The sequence below is a fragment of the Oryzias latipes genome, chromosome 20 (genome assembly GCF_002234675.1).
Source record: "Oryzias latipes chromosome 20, ASM223467v1".
In the NCBI taxonomy this organism is placed as follows: Eukaryota; Metazoa; Chordata; class Actinopteri; order Beloniformes; family Adrianichthyidae; genus Oryzias; species Oryzias latipes.
The window spans coordinates 3,799,721-3,827,101 of record NC_019878.2 but is presented as its reverse complement, the minus strand read 5'-3'; the positions used below and the strand labels follow the sequence as shown (position 1 = coordinate 3,827,101).

General features: G+C 44.2%; 1 protein-coding gene across 1 annotated transcript in view; it reads left to right on the top strand.

The window, feature by feature from the left end:
* The window catches only part of lyrm4 (LYR motif containing 4), a 42,063-nt gene extending 14,903 nt beyond the window's left edge, over positions 1-27,160 (top strand). Inside the window, exon 3 of the mRNA XM_004080814.4 lies at positions 26,617-27,160. Coding sequence (XP_004080862.1) covers positions 26,617-26,664 — 48 coding nt within the window. The 3' untranslated portion in view covers positions 26,665-27,160. The remainder of the gene's footprint in view (positions 1-26,616) is intronic.
* Positions 27,161-27,381: the final 221 nt, after the last annotated feature.

The window sequence follows — 27,381 nt, the reverse complement described above, 5'->3', positions numbered from 1 at the left end:
ACGTGATCGCCGCTACAATATGATGAAGCTTTCAAGTTAAAAGCAATCGTTAAAAGCAGCGTAAAAAAGTCCACCGTCACCAACGGGTTTGGAAAAGCCGGTTTGCTGCGTGACGGAGAGAACAGCGCATGGAGTGAATTTACACTCCATTTACGGTTTCTAAGGAAACCGTAAAAGCGGAATTTTGCTTTGAAAAACTCACAGCCTCCGTGTGAGTTGGAGACATCTTCTCCTGCTGATTGAGCTGCGGGGCCGATGGCAGTCTGAAGGCTCCCACACGTAACAACGCATCCGCCCCTCATACACAAAACGTACAGTTTTAAGTCCGATTGCTCTGCACAGAAACGATTTGCTCCGTCCACCGGCGCAACGGGGACGAAGTGCTCCTCCTTGAAGCAGCCCTGGCCAGAGGTGTCGGAGTAGATAGGAAGGGGAGACAAGGAGCGCGCGGGGCGGGAGCGGAGCGCAGAGGCTTCTGAATTCTGACGCACGCGCCGCACTGAGGCGCGCGTATCACGCTGAGGCGCGCGCTTTTCAGTCGCCGCTGCTGTATTTTACCGGTGTGTTTTTTAACCAGCCCTGTTACTCCCATAACGCTGCCGCGACACAAGCGGAAGGAGAGCTTTACCCGTTCACCCCTCCATGCACTGCTGATACTCATTCTTAAACAAGTACAACAGTATGGCGAGCCGGGTATTGGCTCCGCCTTTAGCCCCTAAGACTCATGGGAAATGTGGAATCGCGGATGTAAATTTCCTCATCATAACTGAGGGATGTAATGTTGATTATATGGTTACTGTTTGTAATTTTATGTATGATACCTAGATTGTCAATAAGTAAAAAAAAAATGAAATAAAAACACCATAACTGAGGAACTTGTGAACAGAATATAGGTCCATGCTGTTTGACAGATGTCGATACACTCAAATACATGAGCCAGAGGCAAAACTGGCACCACCCACAATGTGCTAATGAATTGCACTCACTCTGGGATGCTGGCCGTGATCTGTCAGGACGACAATATCGCCTAACACATGCGCGGCTTGTACTCTGACGCGGCTTGTGTGTGTATAAAACTAATTTTACACGTGAAAATGGGTAGGTGCGGCTTGTAATCGGGTGCGCTTTGTAGTCCGGAATTTACGGTATTTGGTTTCTGGTGTCCTTAGACAGCTCTTTGGTCTTGGTCATTGTGGAGTTTGGAGTGTGACATTTCAGGTTGTGGACAGGTGTCTTTATATAGATAACCAGTTCAAACAGGTTCCATTAATACAGGAAACCAGTGGAGGGCAGAGGATCCTCTACAGAAGAAGTTACAGGTCTGTGAGAGCCAGAAATCTTGTTTGTTTGTAGATGACCAAATACTTATTTTCCACCATAATTTACAAATAAATTCTTTAAAAATCAAACTGTGATTTTTCTGGATTTTTTTCCATTTTGTCTCTCATAGTTGAGGTTTACCTATGATGACAATTACAGGCCTCTCTCATCTTTTTAAGTGGGAGAACTTGGACAATTGGTGGCTGAATAAATGTTTTTTTTGTCCCAACGTTAAGTCCATCACCATTTGTCCTTTTGCATTCCTGTCTCAAACGCCAAACTTCTCCATCACTTCATCATTTCCTCTGTTTCCTTCACCTACATGTCCATTTAAGTCTGATCCAATCCTCACTCTCTGCCGTTCTTTTTTCATGTCAAACAACTCTTTTGTGTTTCTGTCATAATTCCTATATTTAAACTTTCTGCTCTAGGTTCTCCACTCCTGTCTTTTCTTTTCTCTCTTTGCCTACAAACTTGTTTTCATCTTCTTCCACTAACAGTTCAATTTCCACCAGTACACTCTTGTGAACGCTGGACTGGGCCCCCTTATGGTGGCATTTATTTTGAGACATAATCAATAACTAAAAACACGAGTGAAGCAAAAAAAAAGCCAACAAAGAAACATGCAGAAAATGTAAGTCTTTCCCTTTTTACTACTTAAAATCAGTAAGATCTTGTTTCAATGCAGAAGAATATTTCTGCTGATAGACGTTCATTTCAGAGAACTCTCCCAAATAAATCAAATGGGTGATGGTTGCTCCATGGTTTCTGGTTTTCTTGTATAAATTCTTGTCGTACATCCCAGTCTCTAAGAACAATTACTAAGTTCTTTCTCATGCTCTCTGTGCATGAGAACCAACTGCTTATTTATTGCAGAACTGTGCGTAAGAAAAAATGCCCTACTTTTGTTTTCCTCCTTATGAGAACAAAACTCTAAGCTTCTTTTTGCATTTCCATGTTCATTGACGATCCTCTTTCTTCTTGCAGCATTATATGCTCGAGCAAGCATCTTTCTTCTCAATTACTTCATGCAAGATCTGACCTCTTGTTCTTTGCAGGCTTGTGTGTGAGAGCAAACTTCCTGCATCTCACACAGCTTTTTAAAGTTGCAGATATTCATGAAACTGCAGCCATCGATTTGTGACAAGCCGCCTCTGTGAGCAGCTCTTTCTGCGGCACGCCCACTCTCACTCCTAAAGCAACACATGAGGATGAGGATGAAGATGCTGCTCACTCAATCTGCTGCAAAAACCCATGCGGTGGTGTGGGTGATTCACTGGGAATTTACATCCATGCAGCGTTTTATGGAAGTGAATGGGGAGGTCGAAGACCGACTGGGGGTATACAATAAAATATACATTCATTTATCGAAACCCAAACAGGTTTAAAAATTATTTTAAAGACCCAACATCGTGAGTATAAGCTGTTAGAAAAGGTGATGTTCTAAATATGAACAAATCTCTTCTTTTCACGTTGCTGTCGCATCGTCTACCGTCAAAGCTAACGTGATCAAAGTTTGATGAACTCCCATGTTTGGCAGAAGCAGTCTGAATCAGATCGGTTTCATCTGGTTTGTTGCTCCTCCAGCATCTGAAGTGCTGCAGCTTCAGTTTTTGTTCTCTGCTGTCTGTTATAGTCCAGATCTAGATGTGAAGCTTCATGTCTCTGTATTCTTCCAGTTTTTGTGTGTTTTCTCTCTGCTGCTGTGAATTAATGTGCTGCGTGTGGGTGTACAAGTCATATTTACCCCTAATTGTGTTTGTGAGTCTATGCACAACTGTGTGTGTGTGTGTGTGTGTGTGTGTGCTCCTTTGTAAGTTAGTTAGGGAGTAAAGATGATGGATCGCTGCTGCAAAGAGGACAAACTGAAGCGGCTCGCTCTGTTTAATGAGCACAGGAGAGAACTGTGAGAGAAGAAAGACGTCAAAAATGTAAAGCTGAAGTGAAAGAGTGCAAAGAGAGGAGGAGGAGGAGGAGGAGGAGGAGACACCGGGTAAAGGGAAGATGAAGAGGAGATCTCATGGAGTTTTGAGTAACCATCAGAGCTGGGATTCATCTTGGCTGTGACAATCCATGTCGTGGTTTAAACAGAACAACACATTTCTCCTACAAGGACAGGCTGACTAAACTGAACTGATCAGTAAAACTATTTGGGATTATTTATTAAAGTTTGAACTGGAACATTAAAGTTTTAATTAAGTAAAAGTAATTATCTCCACTTATACACTGAATCCTTTCTCTCTAATCCTGCTCACGTGTGCCTGCTCCTCAGGTTCCTTGGTTTTGGTGAGAAACGTTTCACCACTTTGATAACATCCTGTAAACACGTGGATTGATGAAGGCCGTAAAGGTGTCACGGCATGTCGCTGAGGGGTTTTACAGTCCCGTTCTCCTGCTCTTTTCATTGATTAAGGTTTAAATTACATGAACATGCAGATATAATTAAATCCCTTATTGAGTTTCTGCTTGAGTACAGCAGGCTGACTCACACACAGGTTTGACTAAATAAAACGGGGTGTACTGTTACAGCGGGATTATTGCTGTAACACTTTGGTATTGTTTTGGATTGGTCCGCACTGCACCTGAAATGTGTCGCCATGCAAGATGGAGCATTTGATTTTTAGTGTCAAACTTTGCATCTAACGTGATCAGATCCTCATCTTCTGTCCTAATCCTCAAGGGCAGTTGAGTTTTAGGTTCCTCTGGCATTCTAATCTCTCTAGGAAGTCCATCCTTTTTCCAAAGCCGCTGAATGTCTTTCAGCGTCGGGGCGTTGCTTGAGCCTGTCCCAACTACTGTTGGGTGAAGGTTGGGTACACCCTGGACAGGTTCCTAGTCCATTGCAGAGCCAAACACTTAATCACATATACACCTAGGGACAATTTAGATCAACCAATTAACCCACGAAGCATGTTTTTGGAGTGTGGGAGGAAGCAGAAGTTCATGAAGAAAACCCACGCATGCAAACTTCACACAGAAAGAAACCAGTTGGTATACAGACCAGGGTCTTCTAGCTGTGATTGCGAACCACTACACCATCTAAGAAGTCATTGACTGTAAAAACAACTTTGAGCGCCATGTGTCCACCAGTGAGGATTGAAGTGTTTTGAAGCAGCCCTCAAAATCCTGAGTGGATGTTCTCCATCCTTCAGTGTGGAACTCACTAAGGTGCCCATCAGGTTCTCTGAAGACCATGACGGCAGGAAACACCAAGAATCTGACTCCATCACAGATTGCATTTGAGCCTTTAACAGGCCTCGCATTTGAGGAAACAACCTCACAATGGAGGTGTTATTGGGGATTTGGCTTCATTTCATCACTTTAATTAGTGTTCGTGGTTGTGTGTAGTTGTGCGTAGTTGTGTGTTTGGATATGTGTTTCGTTCTCTCAGAAGAGCCGTTTTTCACAGATGATTGCATCCTAGTGTCTCACTGTCTTTGCTCACTTTCGGCTCGATAGAGATGAAACGCCACATCTGCTGTGAAATATGTTCCTGCAGGTCAGTGCCCGACACCCCCCCCCCCCCCCTCCAGCCTTTTACAGCTCCCGGGGGTCGAACAGCATCTCAACCTCCGCTGTGTCTGTAAAAATGCAAAAGTAGCTCCTCATGTAATCTCATTGTTTGAGGTTTCTTCTGGAATGTCAGAATCACTAAGGAAGTCAGAGTTCTCTGAAGTCTTGCTTCCTGATGCTGGAGAACAACCCCCCCCCCCCCCCCCCCCTCCTCTGACGCATTTGCAGCTCAGAGATCTGGGGAAGCCTGAGCCAGACACCAGCCAAACTAAAAAGTAGGCCAGCACCCTGCGTGGAAGCCTGCGTCACCTCCCCTCCTCCCGCTCTTCCTCTGCCTCCGATCCATGAAAATCCCCCGTCTTCCTCACAGCAACTCTCAGAAATCCAGCACCTTTCTTTCAGCTTTTACGCCCGGCCGCCCCGCAGGTTCCGGTGTCTTCCCGGCTTTAAGCTCGCTCAAACACATCAGCGCTGCAGATAAAACTCTGTTAGAAGCAGAGGGAGCTCTTCGCGGGGAGCCAAGCAGACAGGTTTTTATTCATCTCCATAAAACTTACCATGGAGGGGGAAAAGGTCGACAGCAAAACTCTGATATGAAGCCAGAAGTCATTCGGAGCAGAAGATGTCTTCATTAAGACGGCAATGATGCATCGCCTGCTGCTGCTATCAGCTCCTCTCCACAGCATCACTGTCGCTGTAAATCACAGCTAAACTGATGATTGTTTTATAGATTCATGCAGCATCCTGCAGTGAAAGCCGCTTCACAAAGGTGTTGATTTAACTTTGTGTCTTTTGAGCCTTCAGTGTAACTGATCTAATTATCTTTTCCCACCTTTCTGTTGGCGCAGATGCTGGTTAATTCCACGCTGCTCCTATCACAAAGCAGAGGTCTTTGTTTCAGGTCGTGAAACTTCAGCGTTCAAACGGGAAGCCAACTTTCCGGTTTTTGTGAAGTTTACTTTCTGGAACTTGAACTTTTAAAACAGTAACGACGTCAAGGAAGCTATAAGACTTGAAGCAAAGAGTGTCAGAATGTAGTTCAGTAGAAAAGGTTTAACTTCCTGTCCGTAGTGAATCCAAAACATACCAGGAACAGATCCTTGAGGCACCCCATGATTGATAAGTCACGGTCAGCAAGATCAAGTGTATGAAAACAGAAAACGGTTATAAAAGTTTGGACAGAAGATCCATGAAGATGTTCTCTCAAGGATTGTTGTGTTATCAAACAGAAAAAAGGCTCCAGCTGTGTATTTGTTAGAATGTTTATTTTAACACGGCTGAAAATGTTTTTTTACATGCTTTTCTGGGACTCGTTACGCGGGACGCCCCCGGCGCTGCTGTGACATCATCCAAAAAGCTACCTTGTAGCTTCCTTAGCAGAATTCTCTTAAAACAATGCCATGACACCACAACGATGAGACACGGCAACTCGTTGAAATGTGGTCAGATGAATGCAGGCTCCTTGAAAGTGATACACATTGCTTCTCACTGTTTTCTTGACAATCTATACGTCTTAAACACTTAACAGCGTACCTTCTTTGTCGTCTTCTTGCCAGTAAACAGCATGCCTCCGCTGCACCAAAAGAGTAAAAGGTGTTGTACCCGACTTTGATAGATGTTCAAAATGGTCAGGGAAATATAAAGTTTGAAAAAGTGAATTATCCCAACAAGGACTCCAAAGCGCAGGACTTCCATAAATTCTGCCTTTAGCTGCTTTGCTCCGCCCTCATAATTCCTGGCCAATTGCTGAAGAGATCTTTAGTCACGTAGTTTTGTTTACAAGATTTGGTCCGGAGCAGGAAAGTCCACTTCACCAAATTAAGTGGACTTGGTCTTGACTATCTGATTTTTCCAGTCTGAGTACAACCTGATGCAGAGACAGGAGGCAGAGCTGGAGGTTGCAGCGATGGAGATTTTGAGGTTCTCTTTGGAAGAGACTAAGATGAATCAGGAATGGATCCATCAGAGAAACAGATCATGGTAGATGTTCTGGAGATCCATGCAGGGAAGCAGAAGGATATGTTTGGACCCGTTGAAATGAGGAAAAGTGATGATGTTTTGTAAAAGGATGTTGAGGCTGGAGCTATGAGGAAGGAGGTCTGGAAGAAGACCAAAGAGGAGGTTCATGGGTGGAGAGGAGGAGGACATTAAGTAAGGGATAATGCACGATGCGGTGTGCATTATCAGAAATTAACGGATGACGTGGAAGCCTGAACCGTCCTCCGCTTCACGCTGGACAGTTGCTTTCATGAAGGCCAGTGCAGTGATTCAGTCAATGTGACAGGAACTTCTTTTTTAGGTGTGCATTATTGGTGTGGTATCACACCCAGCAGCCAATCAGAATCGAGTATTCACTCATGGTTTAAATGATTTTGAATGACTTGTAGATGCCCCGCCCTCATGACGTTCATGTTTGAAATTAGCTTGAGGACACAGAGGAAAGGATTTGATGGAAGTGGAGGATTTTTTTTTTTGTCACAACCAAAAAGGACCAGCAAAAAGGCAAGGAATTGATTGATAGATGTAGGTTGGTAATGAGTAGTTTCTTCTTCAAAAGATGAATTGAATGTAAAAGGTTGCTGGAGTAGCAAGCCAAGCTCCAGCTTTAATAGAAAATCTATTTTTTATTTTTTCCTTTTTGAAAAGTGACATTTTCCCCTTTTTTAAGATGGAAATATCCTCAAATCTCAGCTCTGCTTGAAAACAGTTCTCAGAAAGGTTGACAGCGTTCCTCTTAAGCCTTCATCTTTCTGTAAAACTGACTCAGACCTGCAGTGAAGTCGTGCATCTGTGTCAGCTCCTCACCTGATGCAAATCAAGGTTTCTGAAAGCAATCTGGGAAAAAAGTCAGAAAGGACCTCTGATTTGGAGATTTAAAGTCTTAAAAGGCTGAATTGAAGTAGAGGAAAGTCCTTCATATGTATGAATTTGACTGAGTTAACAGGTGTCTTTGGCCAAAAGCTGTTGATTTTTGTGTGTGTGTGGGTGTGTGTCACTTAATTGATGGTAGCCCTAAGGGGAGAACAAAAATATCAGAACCAGTAAGTGAAAGTAAGTCAAAAAACTTTTGCAACATAGCCTGAATCAGATTTTGTGTTTGGGGTAGACGGAGTCATGAAGGATTTTGAGTCTGTTCGATCATCTCTTGACCTTCAAGCGGCAGCTCAAACCACAGAAAAAGAGCTGAACTGCATCAGATGATTTAGATCTCCTCTGATCCTCCATCTTCATCTCCATTAGCATGTCAGGCTCCCACAGTCCAGCAGTGAAGCACCAATCTGCAGCTGCTAAAACACACGCTAAAACAGGCAGCCTGAGAGCTTAGCACCTGTAAAAATAGCACAGAATGGAAATCCAGCGTTCAGGATGAGAGCAGAGATCCGTTTCAGGAGTTATTGCACAATGACTAGAAGCTCTAAAATGAACCTGGACTCTGATTCAAACTGGTCTTTTGGAACACTGGAAGCTGAAAAAAGAATCTCTCTCAGCTCCTGTAATGTGAGTTTGTGGAGGCGATGTCATGTGATCATATCTAGAGCCGTGTTGTTGTGCCTCATCTGCTGTTTTGGACTCTTCCTTCTCCACATGCAGTTATTTTTTTGTTTTCTTCTATTCTTAGAAATCTGGAACTGATGCAACAATCACGTTGCTGCTTCCTCCTTACACACACACCGGCACACACACACACCGGCACACACACTCGCTGCATGATGAAATTCATTGACTGGAGAAGGCAATGGGATGTGAGGATCACTTTTAGACAGAGAAGGGAGGAAGAAGGGAGGAGGAAGTGGGAGAACGTGAAGGAGTGAAGTTAGTTCAGGAGGAGAAGCTCTAATCAGTTTTCTGAAGTGATGTCCTTCATGTTGGAAGTTTGCATATATTTTATTTTTAAGATAATGATGCAGGACTGCCCTGGACATGGATACATAGATTATTAGACTTCATGATGTCATGGAGGATATACATTTAGATGACATGGTGTTAAGGTGTTTGCTGTTCACCCATCTCAGCATGTTACATGACATCCATTATACAAACTTTAACCGTGGCAGAAGATCAAAGCAAGATCTTGTTGGGTTAAATGATGCCGCCTGGACCCTCTTTAGTCTGATTCTGTTGAAGGTCTGCTTCAGTGCTTTGATCCTTGACTGAAATTTGGTTAGCACAGTGTTTCCCAACCATTCACTGTATAAATAAACTGGACTGAGTGACCCCTCCCCCTCACGTTCCAAACAGGAAGTGCCCTCTGGTTTCAAGAAGCCAAAAATCTCATAGACTTCTAGAATAAAGAAATGAACAGCTATTACTCTGTCCAATATGTCAAAATAACCATTCTTGCTTTGCTACTTTAACATGTTCCTGATAATCCTTTTTTTTCATATTTTTTTCTTTATTACAAGTTATTTAAGTTATAACCTGACCAATCAGATGCCTTAATAGAAGTACGTGGTATCATGCTGAACGTTCAAAGCATTTGAATCTCCTAAGCCCACTTTCAGTGGTAGGTATGTGATGGTCTAACATCCTCACTCCTGATTGGCCAGAGTGGTTGCTATAGAAATTTGGACTCAGTGACTCTGACCAATCACTGCTTACTGACAGTAATATGGCGACTCAATTGACTTGATTTCATTGGAACCGGAATTAAAGTCGTTTTTTTGTGGGTGACTTCATAGTTGCTTAGTCCAGTTCTCTTTTTCAGTCAATGTTCCCAACCCTGGTCCTGTAAGCCAGTGTTTTTCAACCAGTGTGCCGTGGGCGATGGTCAGGTGTGCCGTGGGAAATTGCCCTCATTAACTGATCTCCAGGATATCAGCCCTTTGTTCATCCAAACAGGCCCTGATAAAACACTGAGTAGATATAAAAGAGTAATATAAAAGAACATAAAAGACTTTTTTCTTTGTGTTTATTTGATTCTATTAAAGACATTTTGATAAGAATGAGTCTTCTTTTGATGTCTTGAAACCACAACGAATACACAAACAGATTTTAAATCTTTTAACTTAACTTTTATTACATCTTTTAGAAAAAACAGCTGCAACTTCCAGCTTTTTGTGCTACAATTACAAAAAAAATGCATGTCAGATTGCAGAGGGGCTGTAGATCAATACAGACTGAGTTTCTCCTTTTTTTTTTTTTTTTTTTTTTTTTGGATGCTGGTGTGCCGCGGGATTTTTGACAAGGTTAAAGTGTGCCGTGGCTCAAAAAAGCTTGAAAAACACTGCTGTAGGCCATCTACCGTCCTGGTATTTTTTTCAACCATGCCGTTTTTAAACACACCTGCCTTTGAAAAAAGCAGGATTGAAAAAATACAAGGACGGTGTTCCCTGTGGACCAGGGTTGGAAAATACTGGGCTCATAGTAGGCCTCCACAATAAATGCCAAATTGATTATCTTGATATTAAGCTGTGCAATACACATATCACAAAAGTTGGCGAAACGTGCAACAAACAGTAACCTTAAATGTGCCAAGACAATCCTATGGCAGCTTGAAGTATTTAACAAATCAAAGAAATCTCTTTATACATTCGAGCAATTGGTGCTCGCTTCCTATGTAGACGAGGTTCATTTGGAGGACGATTTACATTATGTTGACTCTTATTTAAATTAAACTGTTGCAGTAAAATACTCTTGAAGTTTCTTCAGTTTTGCCTTAGTGCATTCGTGGTCTTTTTCCTGAAGAGCCAGTCTTAAGGTTGGTTCATATGGTGCAAACCATGGCCAAACCCAAATTCTTCGCCTCCCCCTACGGCTTCTTCCTCCTCCTCCAATTGTAGGGGCATTTCGAGGGGTATGTTTGTCTGAAATAGTTTTTGTAAGTGCTAACCCTCGCGGCAGAGGGATGTCGAGCCGTAGGAGTGGAGGAAGAATTTGTATTCGGCCCAGGTCTCACCAGCATCAGTGCATGGTTATGAGAGGCTGCCGTTTTTAAAACTTCCCCAAAATGCAGATGTCCTCCCATACATTACATGTTCTAAAGTCGTAACAACAAGTGCTCCTAAATACAAATCAGTCCAAATACAAGACAAATGTTTTCCTCTGTAGGCGTTTGGTTTTTTTTCTCTAAAAGTTGTTCAATAATGAAAGGTCCTTGTAATCATTCATACAAGTGTTCAAAGCTGTGTGCTGCCACCTCCAGTCTCTGTTGAAAGTGTGTGAACGGGGTTCCAGCCTTGTTTCTACATCACTACTCTACTCCTTTAAATTATTGAATAAGCCATGAAATGTTTTTACGATTCTGCTTGACAGAGATCAAGTTGAGAGCCGTGTTGAAAACGAGCTTAAGGGTCAGAGCGGCTGGGAGAAAATAAATGTCGGTCTTGCAGCCGTGGTTGTGAGGTCTGCTTCCTACAGAGCAAGAAAGGAGTCTTAAGCCCGCAGCAGCAGCGGTTCACAGCAGAACACCCTCTGACCAGCAAATGTCATGTGTCCATTTTCTAAAATAATCTCACCAATTATTCACTTTTAATGCACACCGTCATTATCAGTATTTACTTCTTTTATATGAACTCTTAACTCCTTCATGCTGTATGTCACTAATTCACAACGTACCATTAAATCCAGGACTCCACTTAATTTAGCATTACTAGAACTGACAAAACACTGAAGAATATTTCTTTAGATAATTTGAAATAAAGCCAATCATGAAGGAGTTAATCAACATACTTATTTTTTCCAACTCTCTCTGAGTTTCTAGTCTGAACCATTTTTTCCCCAAAGAATTTTAAAACATTACTCTTGAAAACTGTTAGTGCAAAATTTACAGAAGTTCAAATGTAATGTACATTTTCTTACTTCACTCTACAATAAGCTGATGCTTCAGTCAGTGATCCTGCCCCTCCCCCCCCCCCCCCCCCCACAGATGGATGATGCAGACACAGAAAGATTGACCTTTCATTTTAACCAGTTCTTAAGTGCTTAGAGCCCTTGTACAGTTGCAGCTTAACTTAATATGAAAATATTTTTATCATTGATATCAAGTAAAACCAACAAGCTTATTCATTTACAAAGTTCTGCCCTAAATTATCATGGTTTTCATTCTATGGTGCAAACTATGAGGCAATGATGAGTGTATGAACTGTTTGGTGACCAGTTTGTCCTGGCTCGTACAAACCGTTAAGGCCCGTACACACCGGGACGAATATTCGCCAGGCGTTATTCGCCAGCGTTTTTCGCCACGTTTTTTGTGTTCACACCCAGGCGATTTTCACTGACGGTGAGCCGAGCGAACATGCAATTTCATTCCCTGACATTAGATGGCGCTTAATGTAAACAGAAATACTCCTGTACACAAGGTGGCGCTGCGCAACTTTACGCTTCTTAAAGTCGCTTTTCACTCAGAAGAAGATAGCAAGTATTTACGCGCTTGTCAGAATAATACAAAGAAAACATGAATATTTCAAGCATCAGTAGCTCCAACTGGTACTTGGTAAGGAGATATTTAAGAATGTCCGTCATTATTTCTTCGCGGCAGTGTAGACGCTACTTGGCGTCTATCTTCTTCGCTGGTATGTGTGCTCAGCAAGGCAGTTTTGTGTTTGAGCGCCCCCAAGTTGTGTTTTACTGTAACTTCAGAAGCTCCAGACACGTGTGCAATAGCGCCATTCTCATTGGTCGAATAGATTTCGACGCGACGCGTCGAAAAAAAAAAAACGAACCCCGAGGCGTTTTTTTTTCTTGACGCTTTGTCGCGTGGCGTTCTTTCGCGTCGGTGTGCACACTCTCATTGGTGCCCTTTGTTTAGTCACGAGGCGTTAAACGTCTGCGAAAATCGCCGGCGAAATTCGTCCCGATGTGAACGGGCCTTTATTCTGCCATGGACTTTAGAAATGCACTCACACCAAACAGCAAGTACCATACTCGAGTCTGTTGAACCCCAGAGTTACGTTGGTTTTTGCTGATGGGATTCTCCATTCCATTAAGCCTTAGTCACATGCACTCAAACAGGAAGTTGACCTGTACGGGTGATGTCTTTGGGTCATTCGGGCCCGTGAAGGAGAGCGGTCGCATCTTTCAATTTCCTTATAGATCGTACCTCAAGCGACGTCATCAAAATGCAATGTACCATTGTCATGCATGTGGTAAGTGAATCATGAAGTATTCGTAAGGATAAAGTGAAGTTACACGTACCTATGACATGCATGTGAGCCAAGTGGTCCACGACATTGATATTTTATGTGAGCCACCTTCATGACTTGTACAGGTTTGCCCATATCTTGCCTGCAGACAGTCCGTATCCACTCAAGTTGTGACCCAAATTAAATGACGATGTAAATCAAACTGCAGAAAACATTGTACTCTACAAGACAGACCATTGAGGAACCTTTCTTCTTCGATTTATTGGTGGATGTTAAATGAAGGGAAGTGTGCATTCCACCACCTTCTGCACAAGGGATGAAATGTGCTCAGACCCAGACTGTTACAAAGTACAGAACAAGAAGTTGGACTTTGAGAATGAATATGATCTAGTTTGAATTGCATCAACAGTTCTGTCTGCTTCATGAAGGTACTCATACTGGCTGAAGACTGCAGTCGTGCTTTGAAACCTAACAAAGAGACGGGGCATCCCTTCTTTTCCATGACTGCTAAATGTAAATAAACAATCTTTCTAGTGAGAGTGGCTGCAGCTTCGGAGATGAGGTAGCGCCCGCAGATCAATCTCTGCTGCTCCTCCATCAGTGTGAAGTGGGCCGCGTTTCTCCTCTTTCACTTTCCTGAAGGACTGCCTTCATCTTCTTACATGAGTCACTCCATCAGTATGTTTTCATGGACTTCCCTCAGGTTGTTACCCTCCTTCCTGCCTCTCTCTGTACTTCCCTCCTCCTGGAGGTTTCCTAACGCTTTATCGATCCTCCTCTGTCAGTGACTGCTTCTCATTTTCCACAGTCTGCCAGTGTTTTTCTCTCCACTGAAACAGGAGAGCTTCAGGTGAGCTGATCCTTTTAACTACTAACCTCTAACCCATTTTCCATCATTTGAAACATCTTCCCTACTATTTTAATGTCTTTCAACCCTTTGTCTGTTCTGAATGCAGAACTTCTGTTCATGAATTACTCAGTGAATCATTGAAATGATCAACTCCAGAGCTCTGCAGGACTTTTTACATATTTAATCAGTTGGGTTGATTTTAGGAAATCTATTCCAACGTTTGAATTGATCGCACCAACTGTGATTTCTATTTTTAACCAAATAAAAAGTATTTCGTAAAGCAGTTTTTTATATTTATAAGTAAAAAAAAAAAGCTGCTTTGTGCTGGTATTAAAGGAAACATTTACAGGGTAATTATTACAGTTTTCACCTATGTGTCACCTGATTACGGGAAAACTATTTTTCATTTACTAAATGAAATGACTTTCCTCCGAATATTAAATAAAAATGAATGGAATCAATGTGAAACCTTGTTAATCTAAATAAAATAAATTCTAATGTTTAATTTTACAGCAATATTCATTCCTATTCATCAGGTTCCTATGCAATCCCATACATTCTTTTTGTCTGGTAGTTTTCATTTCTTGCATTGCTGTTAAAGAATTTAATGAGTGAGACCAGATTTTAAACAGACTGTTTAATTCTTTTTTATTTGATCTTTACATACAGACAGACAATAACAACTGTATTTCTAAATTTCTTTAAAAAATATTAACTATTTTGTTTATATTAGTTTCATACTTTTAAATGTGATTTTGCAAAATTAATAACTATTGAATCAAACTGAATTGGGAATAGTGGCCTTGTGACTCTGAACGCTTCAAGAATGTGGCTTTTGTTGATCTGCAGAAAAATTATAACACAGATATTTCCAAAATCTTCTTTTTTATTCTGTAATCAAATTTAGTTTGGATGTAGATGATGCTCCGATTTGTGTCATCCTTCCAGCAGATTTAATAATTTCAAATTGATGTTGAATCATCAAAGTCAGATTAGCATTTTCTAAAGCTGGACTTTCATTGTTTTCCAGAGGAAACCTCTTCCTCCTCCTCCTCCGCCGCCCTCTGCAGCAGTCAGATGTAAACTTACGGCTTCGCTTCCTTTCACAAATGAGGATGTTGTGAGGAAGATTTAGACCAGAGAAATGCAAGTGTATTCTCTCTGCTTCCATGGGTCTGACAAAGCGTGAAACCATGAAGAAGAGAAGTGATGGGTGAAGTGCAGGGAAAACCCAAATCTGTAATGGCAGAACGATGCTGGGAATTTAGCGCCATCGTTTCTCTTTCTTTCTCCTTCCTATCTTTTGGATGCAACAGACTGAAACGAGATATCACAGGGAGGTCCGGACACGCACAGGAATCCCCCCCCCAAACACACACACAACTGACAAACATAACGAGGAGTTCCTCCAAAGGCTGCCTCTTTCTTTTCTTCGGCCTCTAATTAGAGAGCCAGAGATGAGTGCTGACAGGAAGTCTGTAACGCTGTTAACGTGTAGCTCTGAATAAAGCTTTAACATTCAAACCTAATTGCATTTAATTGGTCTTAAAACCTCACTGCGATTAGTCCGTGTTAGTGTTGCGGTTCGGGCAGGTCATTTATTGAAAACATGTGAAGTGGGCGGAGTTTTTATGTCATTTCAGCCAATTAAGGAACCAGGAAAAAGGGTGGGACTTCACCCACGCACAGACTCATTAAAGGAAGACGTGCCACTGGGTCTTTTCTCATTTCCAACAGGACCACCAGAGGGATGTCCCCTTTCAGCGGTGCAGAAGTCCTCAGAGTGTGACTTTGGTCTTCTAGCCACATGGGTGTCAGCTGGATTCATGGTCTGTTTGCAGAGGTGATCAAGTCTCAATGACTAAAACTGATGGTTCAAATTGTCAAATGCACAAAGCTCACACCTGAAGCTTCTCCATCCCATAACTTCTGGTGTTTCCTGGTCTCCTCAGTTACTGGAAGTTGAATCAAATGTTGTCGTTAGCTTATTGAAATCTTATACATTATGGATGTTCCTGTGTTATTGATTGTTTAATGTTAAATGTTGTTGGTGAGGATCTGAAGAAGCGCGTTCATTAATGAATGTCAGTGAACTGGTGCGACTGGCCGGTTGACTTTTTTCTGCTTTTTCCTGTCCTGGTCTGAGTTTACTTTAGGCTGTAGCGCCTCTGGATGAGCAGTTGTTGGAGCTGCATGATTTTCCAGCTGGTTTGGTCCACTTCAGTTTTTATTTCTCTTTTAGAAATGCTGTGTTGGAAAAATAAATAAAACAGCTGTAAGGGGGGAACTTTTATCAACATCGCTAACCATCCTGGTGCAGCGCACAGGCCTGTCTCAGGGAGGAGACCGAAGAAAAATACACCTCGAAATACAAAGCTGAAATTATGTTTGCCTTTTAGGGCGTATTCAGACTAGAAACAGAGACCCAGTCCACTTAATTTGGTTTGGATTGAGTAAATAAACAGTTCGACCCTTTTGTCTGTTTGATAACACGACAATCGTTGCTTTACGTTTGTCCGCGGCTCATCTGTTGCTACATTACTACTCTGGTGAACTCTGGTATGGTGGCCGTTTTGGTTCAGTTGCTCAACTCTGGGAACGGATTGTACTGAGACTGAGGAAAAGAGCGAGCCGATGCTCAGTCTGATTGGAAACCAACCGAGACCACCTCAAAATATGGCTCCAAGACCAATTTCTAGTCCTGGATCAGGGTCTGCTCGGGTGTTTCAGATTGAATATTTGCTCCGGATTATTGGGCAAATGAACTCTGGTTCACTTAAAGCAAACCAAATGAGTCTAGTCTGAAAACACCCTAAAAAAAGAATTAAAAGATTGTAAAATGTTAAGGAGTTTCTTTAGTTTGCACGTTACAAGGATGCAGAAGACTTAAAGAGCCACTCAGATGGAAATGGTGGTTTTAGATAGAGGACATAGATAAAGAAAATTAAGCTTAAATTGCAGCTCTGAGTATTTCTTTATTTAAATTGTTGTGAATCAGAAGCAATTTCAAAAGTATTGTAGTTGTGACAAAGAAAATACGCTAAGCGGGCCACAAGCTTCCTGCTCCGCTCCATTCTGATGCATCCACTGTCAGACAAATAGATCCACGAATGTCCTGGTTTTCCTGGTCTGAGCTGGAATCTGGATCCAACCTCCAATATTGCTCAGCATTTTTGTTGCACTGCTACTGTTAGCTTGGGGTTGTGAGGGGCGGTAAGCTAGCAGGAGAGCCTGTAAGCTGATTGATGAGGGCTATGCACTTTCTTCCCATACTCCTACTGCTGCTCCCTACAACTCCAATTGTAGGGGCATTTGAAGCTGTCGTGGTGTCCCCAATGCTTTTTTTGGGAGGGGTGGTAGGAACTTGCTTTAGGCTAGTTAACCCGTCCGTCAGTAGGGTGATCCGTGGCGCACATGTGGGGGGAAGAGAGACACATTTCTTCACTTGTTTCACAATGAGCGACAACTTGCGTTTTCCATAACTCTGTTTGGAGGGCTAAAGGTAGAGGTAGAGAGAAGCTGTAGAGGTAGGTTAAGTATTCGGCCGAAGTGTGGGTGGGCTTACTCCGTGCCAACAGTCCCGCACTACTCAAAGTCCTGCCGCTCTGCAGAAACTATGTCCTAGAAGAAGAAAAAACTTTTTTTTTTTTGGCTAAAAACGTCATCAAAAGATGATCGGAGTAGAACTTTAAAACTACAAAGATGGTGTTTCAAAGCAGTATATGCGAAGCTCCTATGGAGGAGAAGCATGTCAGACAGATGGGCGCGGTTTAAAACAGGCCTGCAGAGCTTTTTAGGAGGTCTGAATAATGAAGGAGGAGAAGAAGGCGGAGGAGATGGCTTCACTCTAATAAAAGACAAACTGTGGTCCAACTCCCCCACTCTGCCCCGTCTGTCGCAAACATTCATCAGCTGAGTGTCTGACTCACAAACGCACCCAGCAGCTTTGTGAAGGACAAACTAAAGACAGCAGGCAGAACGCCACTCCAAATGCAGCCTACTGATTGGTCTGATCGCAACCGACCAATGTGAGATAAAAGCCCCACGGCCGTCCCACTGAAGTACTCCAGTTCGGAAGATCTTAGGTTCCTGCCTTGCCCCCCCATGTGTCGAAGTGTGCTTGGGCAGGACGCTGAACCCCACGTTGCTCATGGTGGTTATAGGTTGGCGCCAGTGTTGGTCAGTCTGTAAAGCACTTTGGGCCTTCAAACACCATTTATGTGTGATGTCACACTCACTCCTCCAGTTCTCATAAACAGCCAATGCTTTCAATTCATAAACCTCTTAAATTCCCACAAAATTCCAACTTCTTACCCTGCCTCGTCCCACTGTTGCCTGGCAACCCTTCTCTCCCCCTTTATTCATTTCTTCTTCCCGTTTTCTACTCCTGCTGTTTAGTCGTTTTTTTATCCAGCCTGCTTGTCTAAATTTAACAGCATTTTCTTTCACAGACGTGATGAATTTTTTACTGAAAGTCAAACCAAAGTGTTTCAGTTTAGCTGCAACTTCTGGCTGTTAAAGATCTGAACCCAACAGATTCCCTATTGCATCACTGAAGACGTTATTTTTTAATCAGGTCAGCCGTATTCTTTAAGCTTTTTTATTTCTTTTACAGAAGGAACAAATCTGTGGAGTCTGCTGTTTACTGCCACTCCTAAAAGTTTCACTTTAGTAGCCGTGAAGGTGTGACACTCATCTCTAGAATGTGTTTCCTGGGTGGAATGTCCGAGTCTTTGCGTTACAGCAGCTCAGATGAGGGGTTCTGATAAAAGCGTCTGGACCTCATGAGTCTGCTGCAGAGCTGCAGCCGTCGTCTCTGGAGAAATAAGAGCTTCAGCTGTGTGCAGGGAAGAGACCAAACTGGAAATGTGATCTCTGCTGTCGGCTACAGCCCACAGAGTTTGTGAAAACTGATCAGTGGCGGTTACAAGTTTTAATGTTCTCCAATAAAGTTCTGGAGATGAAAGGCGGGCGCCCCACCATTTCAGAGCGACCTCACCTCCAAACCACGGAGCTGCAGGATTCACGTCGTCTTTTCTCACAATAATAAACTCCCTCCTTTTTTCCTTCTCATCTCTTAACTTCCCTTTGCCCAGTGGGTTTCCACAGAAACAATTACTTCTCCAGCTGTGCTGCTGTGTGTTTGTGTGTGGGGGGTCTGGATGTGTGGTTCTGCTGCGGTTTCGCCTCTTTATCTCGTTGGAGTAGTTTGAATGAACGGCTGGATCCGCCTGCAGGCAGAAAAAACGTGTTTTCCTTTCATCTGGATGGAAAGAACAGGGAAAATGTTCGTTCTGGTCACACAGCATCCAATAAAGTTCTCTTGGGGGGCTCTCACTGGAGTGCACGTCACATGCACTAAGCTTGATAGGAGCCAAACCATATGTGTGCTGTCACTGTTCACTTCTAACGAAGATCAAAGTTCTGTTGAGTTAAATCAGCTGTGAAAAGGACTAGAGCAGGGCTGTAAAAAAAAAAAATGCTGTTTTCCATATGTCAAATGTCACCTTAAGGTAGGGGGGGCTTGAATGAGCTCAGGAGGACATCCTGTCAAGGTCAACTGTCCTTCAAGGGTCTCCTAAGGCAAACTGGTCCTGGTACAGACAAACGGAGATTCACAAGAACCTTATGGAGGTAACATCAGGTCCTGGCCTTCCCTGAGCTGGGGTCACCATGGCTCCACCCGGAGGCCGGGCCTTAGGGGGGGGCTGGTCAGCAACACCTGGTGACCACATGACCTGTAGGGTTCATGGGTTTGCCTTCCTGCAGGCTCACTCCCCGCACGAGGAGCCAAATTCTCGGAGACCAAATCTGGCTTTTGAGATGTGGAATCTCCTCCTTCTGGTCAAGAAGCAACATTAACTTGTCGAAGAGGTTGGGAGAGGGTCTATTTGTGCTTCAGGGGGATGTTTAGGTGGTTCCTGTAAGTCCACATGATACTTGAAGGAAGTGGCGTTCCAAAAACAGTTGCTTTGAATCTTCAGTCCTGGACATCAGTGACATGAATGATGTTAAAAATCAAAATGAAGCTTTTTTTCCTCTGAAATGAACCAAATCTCACCATCAGCTCTGAGACCAGAGGTCCCCTTCATCATTCTGCCTCTACTGAACTCCTCCTGAGGGGTCACGTGCCCCTTCCTCTTGCTGCACATGAACAGCTGAAGGCCTCATGGCCCCCGAAGGCCTCGTTGAGCCCCAGAGTGACGGCTTTGTACTTGTCTGTGTCTTCTCGTCTTTTGGGTTCTTTTCGTTTGTGTCTGCTTTTCCCTCATTTTCTTTTTCTTTCTTTTCAAGTTGTATTTTTTTTAACTCCCCAGCTCTGTGGGGGCTCTTCTTATGCTGTTTTTTTTATCCATGTCAGCCAGCTGGAAGTCCATTGAGCAGCATCAGGTCTGGACCAGAAAGTCCACAGAGGGCAGGAGGCCTCTTTCCAATCTGCCAAACTGTATCTAAACTTCCCCTCTGTCAGGATCTGATTGTTGCCTAAAGACCTTTTTTTCTGGACCCTTACCAGAAATTCTGTGACCTTTCTTTGACATTTCAACCTTTTCTCCCACACGGGGTCCGACTGGTTGACAGGAAACAACGTCTTCCACTGCAGCATTTCCAGCACAGACGTAGATCCAATGGTGTCAGCAAGGATCAGTGCACCGCCTGCTATCCAGACATGATTGAGCATCTTAAAGCTGCCTGTAGGCACGGCCAGCCCTGATGCCCACCTTACCCTCCTGTCGGCTCACTCCACTTTGATCCATTCTGAGAAGGACCTGCTGCAGAATCCATGGAGAATTCTTTCCTTCAGGAGAATTCATGGATCCATGTCTGGATTTTATTCAGATAAATCTGTAAGGTTACCATAAAGAGGAGGGGGGGGCGTCAATGGTCGTCAGGTGGGGCACAAAACCTGTAAAAGTGTCTGTGGCTCTGCATCTCAGACTCTGAGCCCCAGCAGAAACATGGCAGGATTTAATGCTGCACACTCAAAGCAGCTTTCCTCTCATTATTCATGAGGCACAAAGTGGCAGCAGCTAAAAAGGGGGGGGGGGGGGTCGGCAAACTGAGGGGGGCAGACACGATGAGACGGAGCGAGGCCATCCCTTTGTTAGGAGCCACAGCCGCAACAATTTACATGAGAGCCAGGCCTCCTGGCTGCTGATTGGTTCAGAGAGTCGCTCGCCTTGCCGCACCTCCAGCCCCTCCCTGCCTCCCTCGCCTCACCGCAGCCAATCAGGAGGTCACACACACGCAGGGGGGGGCTCCTCCAGAAGGAGCTCCTCGATGAGTGAGAGTGTGTGAATGTTTTGACGGCAGAATAAGTGATGAGCTGTGGGCCAGCGGGTGTGTGGAGGGACTGCGCCCCCTGCTGGAGCTGCAGTGAAACCACCACACACGCTGCAAGTCTGTACAGCAGATGAGCAGAGCGACCGCCGATGCTCTGATCACACCTCTGCTCTCTTCAGCAAGCCTCTGCAGAAGCCACAAGACTGTTTCCAGTTTCACTAGTGTGTTTCACCCATACATACACATCCCAGTTTAACCCAACAACATCTAAATAACACACACTCTTAGACACAACGGACCGTTTACCCCAGTGGTTTCCAAGCTTTTCCAGGTCACAGACCAGTTTAATGCATGTACCAGACTAAAGTGAGCGTGAAGTGAACTTTCCAAATATGTTTGTTTTTTGTCAACTTTGCCAGCTTGGAGGTTTCAGTTTAGCGGTTGCTGCAGCCGCTTTAAGAATGTAATGGATGGATTTTCCACACGTGACCGAGCGACTTGACATGCGTCAAAAACGAGTCAGACGCGGTGGAGAGAATCCAGCAATTTTTCAAAATAAAACTTCCTTTATAGACAGGTTACATTTAAAATAAATTTAATTCATGTTTTTTTTCCTCTCTGCGACCCGGTACCAGTTGTCCTTCGGTTCGGATCGGAACCACTGGTTTACCCGATCAATGGGAATCGGCTGATTCTGTCGTGGAGAATCATCTAAGAATCAGCTTTTAAAAGCAGTAAACAGACGGTTTGTGAAGCTGTCTTCGTATGAAGGTAAAAATGCTCTAAAAAGAACGCACTTGTAGATTTGATTTGAGAACTTGTAATCTAGAATGTGAGACTTGTGCATCAGATTTTTACACACAGATGCAGATTGCATCTGTGTGTAAAAAATCTTCTGCTGTGAACTGACAAATTTCCATTTGCATGAGTTCATTTAGTTACAACTTCAAATCTGTGATTACAACTGCTCAAATGTGCTTCTGCGTGTGCTCGACTCTGCTGGCGTAAATCATAAGTGCGCTACAACTACTCTCTGAATTCTGACATTCCTTGCGAGAAACTTGTGTCAAAATTGATCTGTGTCCGAAAATGGAACGGGGGGGTTAGAGGAGGCGGAGTCGACCGATCAGAGTGCAGGATTCAGAGGACTTGGGGAAAGTTAGAAAGGTCTTCACAGATTCGGACTTCCTGCTTCAATAACTCTTCTGATAAACGTTCAAATGTGACAGCAAGTATCTCAGTCATTTTGTATTAACACAGAGAGTGAACTACAAATGCATTTCTAAAGAAAAAAGTCAGTTTTTTCCTGCATTTTAATGAGAAATGATCTCTTCGTGCTTAAATGCAGACTTGTAGCGAGACGGCTGCGGACGGACCGTCAACAGGAAGATCATCTTTGTTGTAGCAGGACAACAGGGCCAGTGGTATTGAGTAGCTTTATTATAAAATCATATGTATTAACATTTGAAAACAATATATTAGATTAGATCAACGCGTTCCCCGCGGCTGTGGCGGACCACATTTCTCGCAATGAATGTGTCCGAATTCAGAGCACAGTTGTAGCGCACTTGTGATTTGAGCTAGCAGAGTCGAGCACACACAGAAGCACATTTGAGCAGTTGTAATCACAGATTTGAAGTTGTAACTCTAAATGAACTCATGCAAATGGAAATTTGTCAGTTCACAGCAGAAGATTTTTACACACAGATGCAGATTTTTGATGCACAAGTTTTCACATTCTACATTACAAGTTCTCAAATCAAATCTACAAGCGCGTTCTTTTTGGAGCATTTTTACCTTCATATCTTCGTCCCTCTGAAGTCCACTGTCTCCTCCTCTGTCTTGGAGATGTTGAGGACCAGGTTCTACTGTTCACACCACCCTCCCAGCTTCTGGACTCCTCTGTCTTGACGTCACCAAACATGGCATCACAGATCCACATGGTGTAGAGCAAGGGAGTCAGTGCACAGCCCTGTGCAGAGCTGAGGCCTGGTTGGACAGAAAAGCACCCTGACAGAAAAGCAGCTTTTCTGTCAGGGTGTTGAAGGCAGAGCTAAGGTCAACAGGGGGGGTAGCGTGCCTGCGGTTCTGGGTGGGGATCGTGATGTGGAACCCTGTGGAGATGGCGTTCCCTCTCAGTCTGTTAGCTATAGAAGGGGGAAGTGCAGTGGATGGAATGTGGGTGAGAAGCAGGACGTGACGTGACATCGGACCTCAGGTGTCAGACCAACCAGTCGTTCAGATTGCTGATGCTAGTGTTTTTTGGCAGTGGCACAGTTGAGATTTACCTCTGTCTGAGACGATAAAGAACTGGAACAGTGAATCATTAAATGGGGTGGTGGGCTGTGGTCCAGAGGTAGAGGGGTCAACCTCCGATGGTAAACGCCATTTAGAAATTTTAAATATCCTGGTAAAGACCTCAGCTGGCTGGTCTGCACTTTCTCCGAGGACCCACCCAGTCACTACAGGGGAAACCATGAGGCTGAATTGGCCGTGCTGCAGCCTGTTGACCTTAGCTCTGCCTGTGAGTCGTTGGGGGGGTCCCTTTGCTTCTGTTGGAAGAAGGGGAGAGTGGACTGTTTGGTGCCGAGGTGGTAACAGCTGCAGCTGGGAGGAGACGCCTGAGCTGGAAAGGTGTGAAGAGGGGGCCGAGTGGGTGGAGACTGGGGGCTGGGCAGAATCAAATCTGTTAAAGAACAGGTTCAGTTCATTTGCCCAGGCTTGGTCACCTGTGACCTGGCGACCATTTCCAGCCTCAGCATGTCCTGAGATGTGTTTTAGACCCCTCCACACATCACGGATGTTGTTCTGTTCCAGGCGCTGCTCCAGCTTCTTCCTGTAGCGTCTTTGCACTTCCTGATGTTGTATTTCAGGTCCCTCTGTACTCTGCGTAGCTCCTCCTTGTCCCCAGAGAGAAAAGCCCTCTTCTTCTCATTTAGGAGGGTCTTCAGCTCAGGAGTGACCCAGGGCTTGTTGATGGAAAAAAACTGCACTGATTTTGTTTGCACTGTTTTCCACACAAAAATTGACATAGTCCGTGATGCAGTCAGTGAGACTGTCAATGCCCCCCCCCCCCCGTGTGGACTGCAGAGAACGTCCCAGTCTGTGGTGCTAAAACAGTCCCTTAGTCGCTCTGTTACCTCCTCAGTCCAGATCTTCACCGTTTTAATCTGTGGTTTCTGCTGTTTCACCACTGGAGTGTACGCAGAGGAGAGATGGACCAGGTTGTGATCAGAGCGTCCTAAAGGGGGGAGGGGGGCAGAAGCATATGCATTCTTGATGTTAGCATAGAAAAGGTCCAGAGCTTTTCTGTCCCTCGTATGACAGTTCACATACTGGGTGAAGTTGGACAGGGTGGCGGAGAGGGGGGTGCATGCATGGTTAAAGTCCCCAGAAATCAGGATCAGGGCCTGCGGGTGTTGTGTCTGCAGCTGGGACACGGTGCTGTGCACGCGCTCACAAGCGACAGCAGCGTCAGCCGACGGAGGGACGTAAACAGTCACCACCAGCACATGGGAGAACTCCCGTGGAAGGTAGTACGGCCGAACGCTGACTGCCACCAGTTCAATGTCCTTGCTGCAGTGCTGTTCTTTCACAGTGATGTGGTTCGGGTTACACCACCTGTCATTCACGAACACCGCCAGACCACCGCCTTTCTTCTTTCCGCTCTGCGCCGCGCTCCGGTCCGCCCGCACCAGCGTGAATCCAGTAACTGAGACCACGGAGTTTGTCATGTCCTGGTGGAGCCACGTCTCGGTGAAACACAGCAGGCTGCTCTCACGGTACACCCGCTGCAGACGCATGAGCGCTGTTAGCTCGTCCAGCTTGTTAGAGAGCGCGCGGACGTTTCCCATAGCAACGGATGGTAAACATGGCTTGTACCTCCGTCTTCTCTCCCGGCGTTTAACTCCAGCTCTGCAGCCTCGTCGTTTCCTCCGTATTTCAGCTGGAACATCTGGCTTTCCAGCGAGGAGAATCTCAACTCGTCCAAGAGCTAACAGCTGATCTCGAGTGTAAACAATGGAGCTGCATCCTAACGGATCCCCCCAGGCCGGTTCAAAAAGTTGAGAAAAAATAAAAAAACAAAAGTAATAATGTTCCTGTCCTTTGTCGCAGAACTTTGTAATAGTTATTGAAAAATACAAAAAACACAAATAAGTTGGAAGAAAATATTAAAAAACGCAAAGTAAGGAACACAAAAAGGTAGAGCTGCCCAGATAAGCTGCCACACACGCGGCGCCATGGTAACCATGGTAACCATGGTAACCGCGGCGCCATGGTAATTAAACAGAATCATACTTTTTTTATAGCTTACACAAAAATGGTCCTCTTTGACACAGTTATATAATCTTCAGCGCCACCTGCTGCTCTGGAGGTGAAAACCAAACATTAAGCGGGTGATTTTTAAACATTTGATTAACCATGTTGCACTGGTGCTTTAGCTCAGACGGTTAAACCATTTAAGCAATTAACGTAGTTCCAGTAGATTCTGAAGCAGAAAAAAAGCTGCTTTGTCCTGATATGCAACTGATACAGCAGTGAAATGTTTACACAATCAATGAAATCGACTGGTTGTGTCGCTGAGGAAAGCTGCTTTGCACCGTTATGCAACACCTTACATTAGTATTGTGTTGGAGTGTAGAAAGTCAGTTCAAAGCCGCCTTTCTCCTCATTAAAGTCAGCTGCCAGCAACATTTCTCGTTTTAAAGGATAATAATCTAGAATTCAAAAAACAAGATTTTCTTTCATTTATGGGACTGTCTGTGTTTATGCAAGAGATCCATGGATGCTGGAAACAGTTGGATGATAAACATTTTTAAGAACTGGGAAGTCTGAGTCTGCACCAGCAGGTGTGAGGGGTGGAGCTTTAGGCAATGGAGGGTGGAGCTGCAGGTTATAATGTCGGGTTGGGTCAGACGGTAAATGAAAAAAAACACAAATGTGTCCTTGAGCACACTCGGGTCAAACATCTGAACTGTGTGTTCAGACTCGCCTAGAAGCTCTCTGTTCAGAACGCTGGTGCATGTGAGTGTGCACGTATCATATCTGGGATCAGTTTGTCTTGTTTCAGTGCTAAAAAAAAAGGCTAAATCAATTCTGAACTGTGCCCCCCCCCCCCCGGGCCACACACTCACAGGCGGAGCGAGTTGAGCTCACAGTGCAGCTCCGCCTTGTTGACCCGCAGACAGGAAGTACACGCCGCCTTCAGAAAGGACTCCCGCTTTACATCTGGCAGTTTGGCTTTTATTTTTAAGTCACAAAAGATTACAGATGTGAAGATTAACATGACTCGTCAGAACAGTACCTGATGTGTTCAGGCCCAGATCACATCCCACATCATCATTCCTCCACCACTGTGCTTCTTTCTCTATTTTTTTTCTTCAATTTACCAACATGGACTTTAACATTACTACTACTACTAACTGAGTCCTGGGGAGTCTGATATGAAGCTTGGGTTGTTTCCGCTGTAAAAAATGTTGTTTTTTTGGTCTTTTATCTATTAAAACAAAAAACGTTTTCAACTTGAATTATTAAACCTTGTGTGTTTTTGTCGTGCATGTGTGTGTTTAGGTGTCCATTGGCAAGATGTACGGAGCGCAGAAGACGGTCGTGGAGTAGCAGGACCATTGAGGAAGAGCCCGGCAAACAACAGGATGTGACCTCATAGACCAGAGCCCACCCGGTCTTTGGCATCACTGTTGAGTTTGAGCTGGTTGAACATGAAATGCATCGTGGGAGACGCAGTTGAAGTCTGGGAGGACCATGTTGGGGCTGCTCCCGTTGGTCTAGGCTTCCCTGACTTGGCTTTTCTTTAGTATTTATGTTGTCAGCAACACAATCCATCTATCCTAAAAAAATATTTACTCAGCAAAGAGATGAAGACTGAGAGCTGCAGCATAAAAATGCAACTACTTTTCTTGATCCGTACACCAACAGAAATATAAGAAATGACCAAAACGCTAGAGGAGAAATCACCTATCAGGCTCCTCCTCTCTGCCGTGCTTTAGCTCCCCCTTCTGGAGGCTGGTTACCATGGTGACTAAGAGGCATTCAGGGATGTTTTTTTCTTCAGGTCATCAGTGTGTGTTTTGAATAAAGGCAAATAACAAAAGAACTCCTGTGTGTTTTCTGCTCCATGACTTCTGCCAGATCCTCAAGCCAAAGGTCTGCCGGTCCTCAGGGTTTGTACACCTGTCTCACCTCTATACAGGTAAGACGTCTGCCGTGCTTCAGGGTTGGTACACCTGTCTCACCTCTGTACAGGTAAGACGTCTGCCGTGCTTCAGGGTTGGTACACCTGTCTCACCTCTGTACAGGTAAGACGTCTGCCGTGCT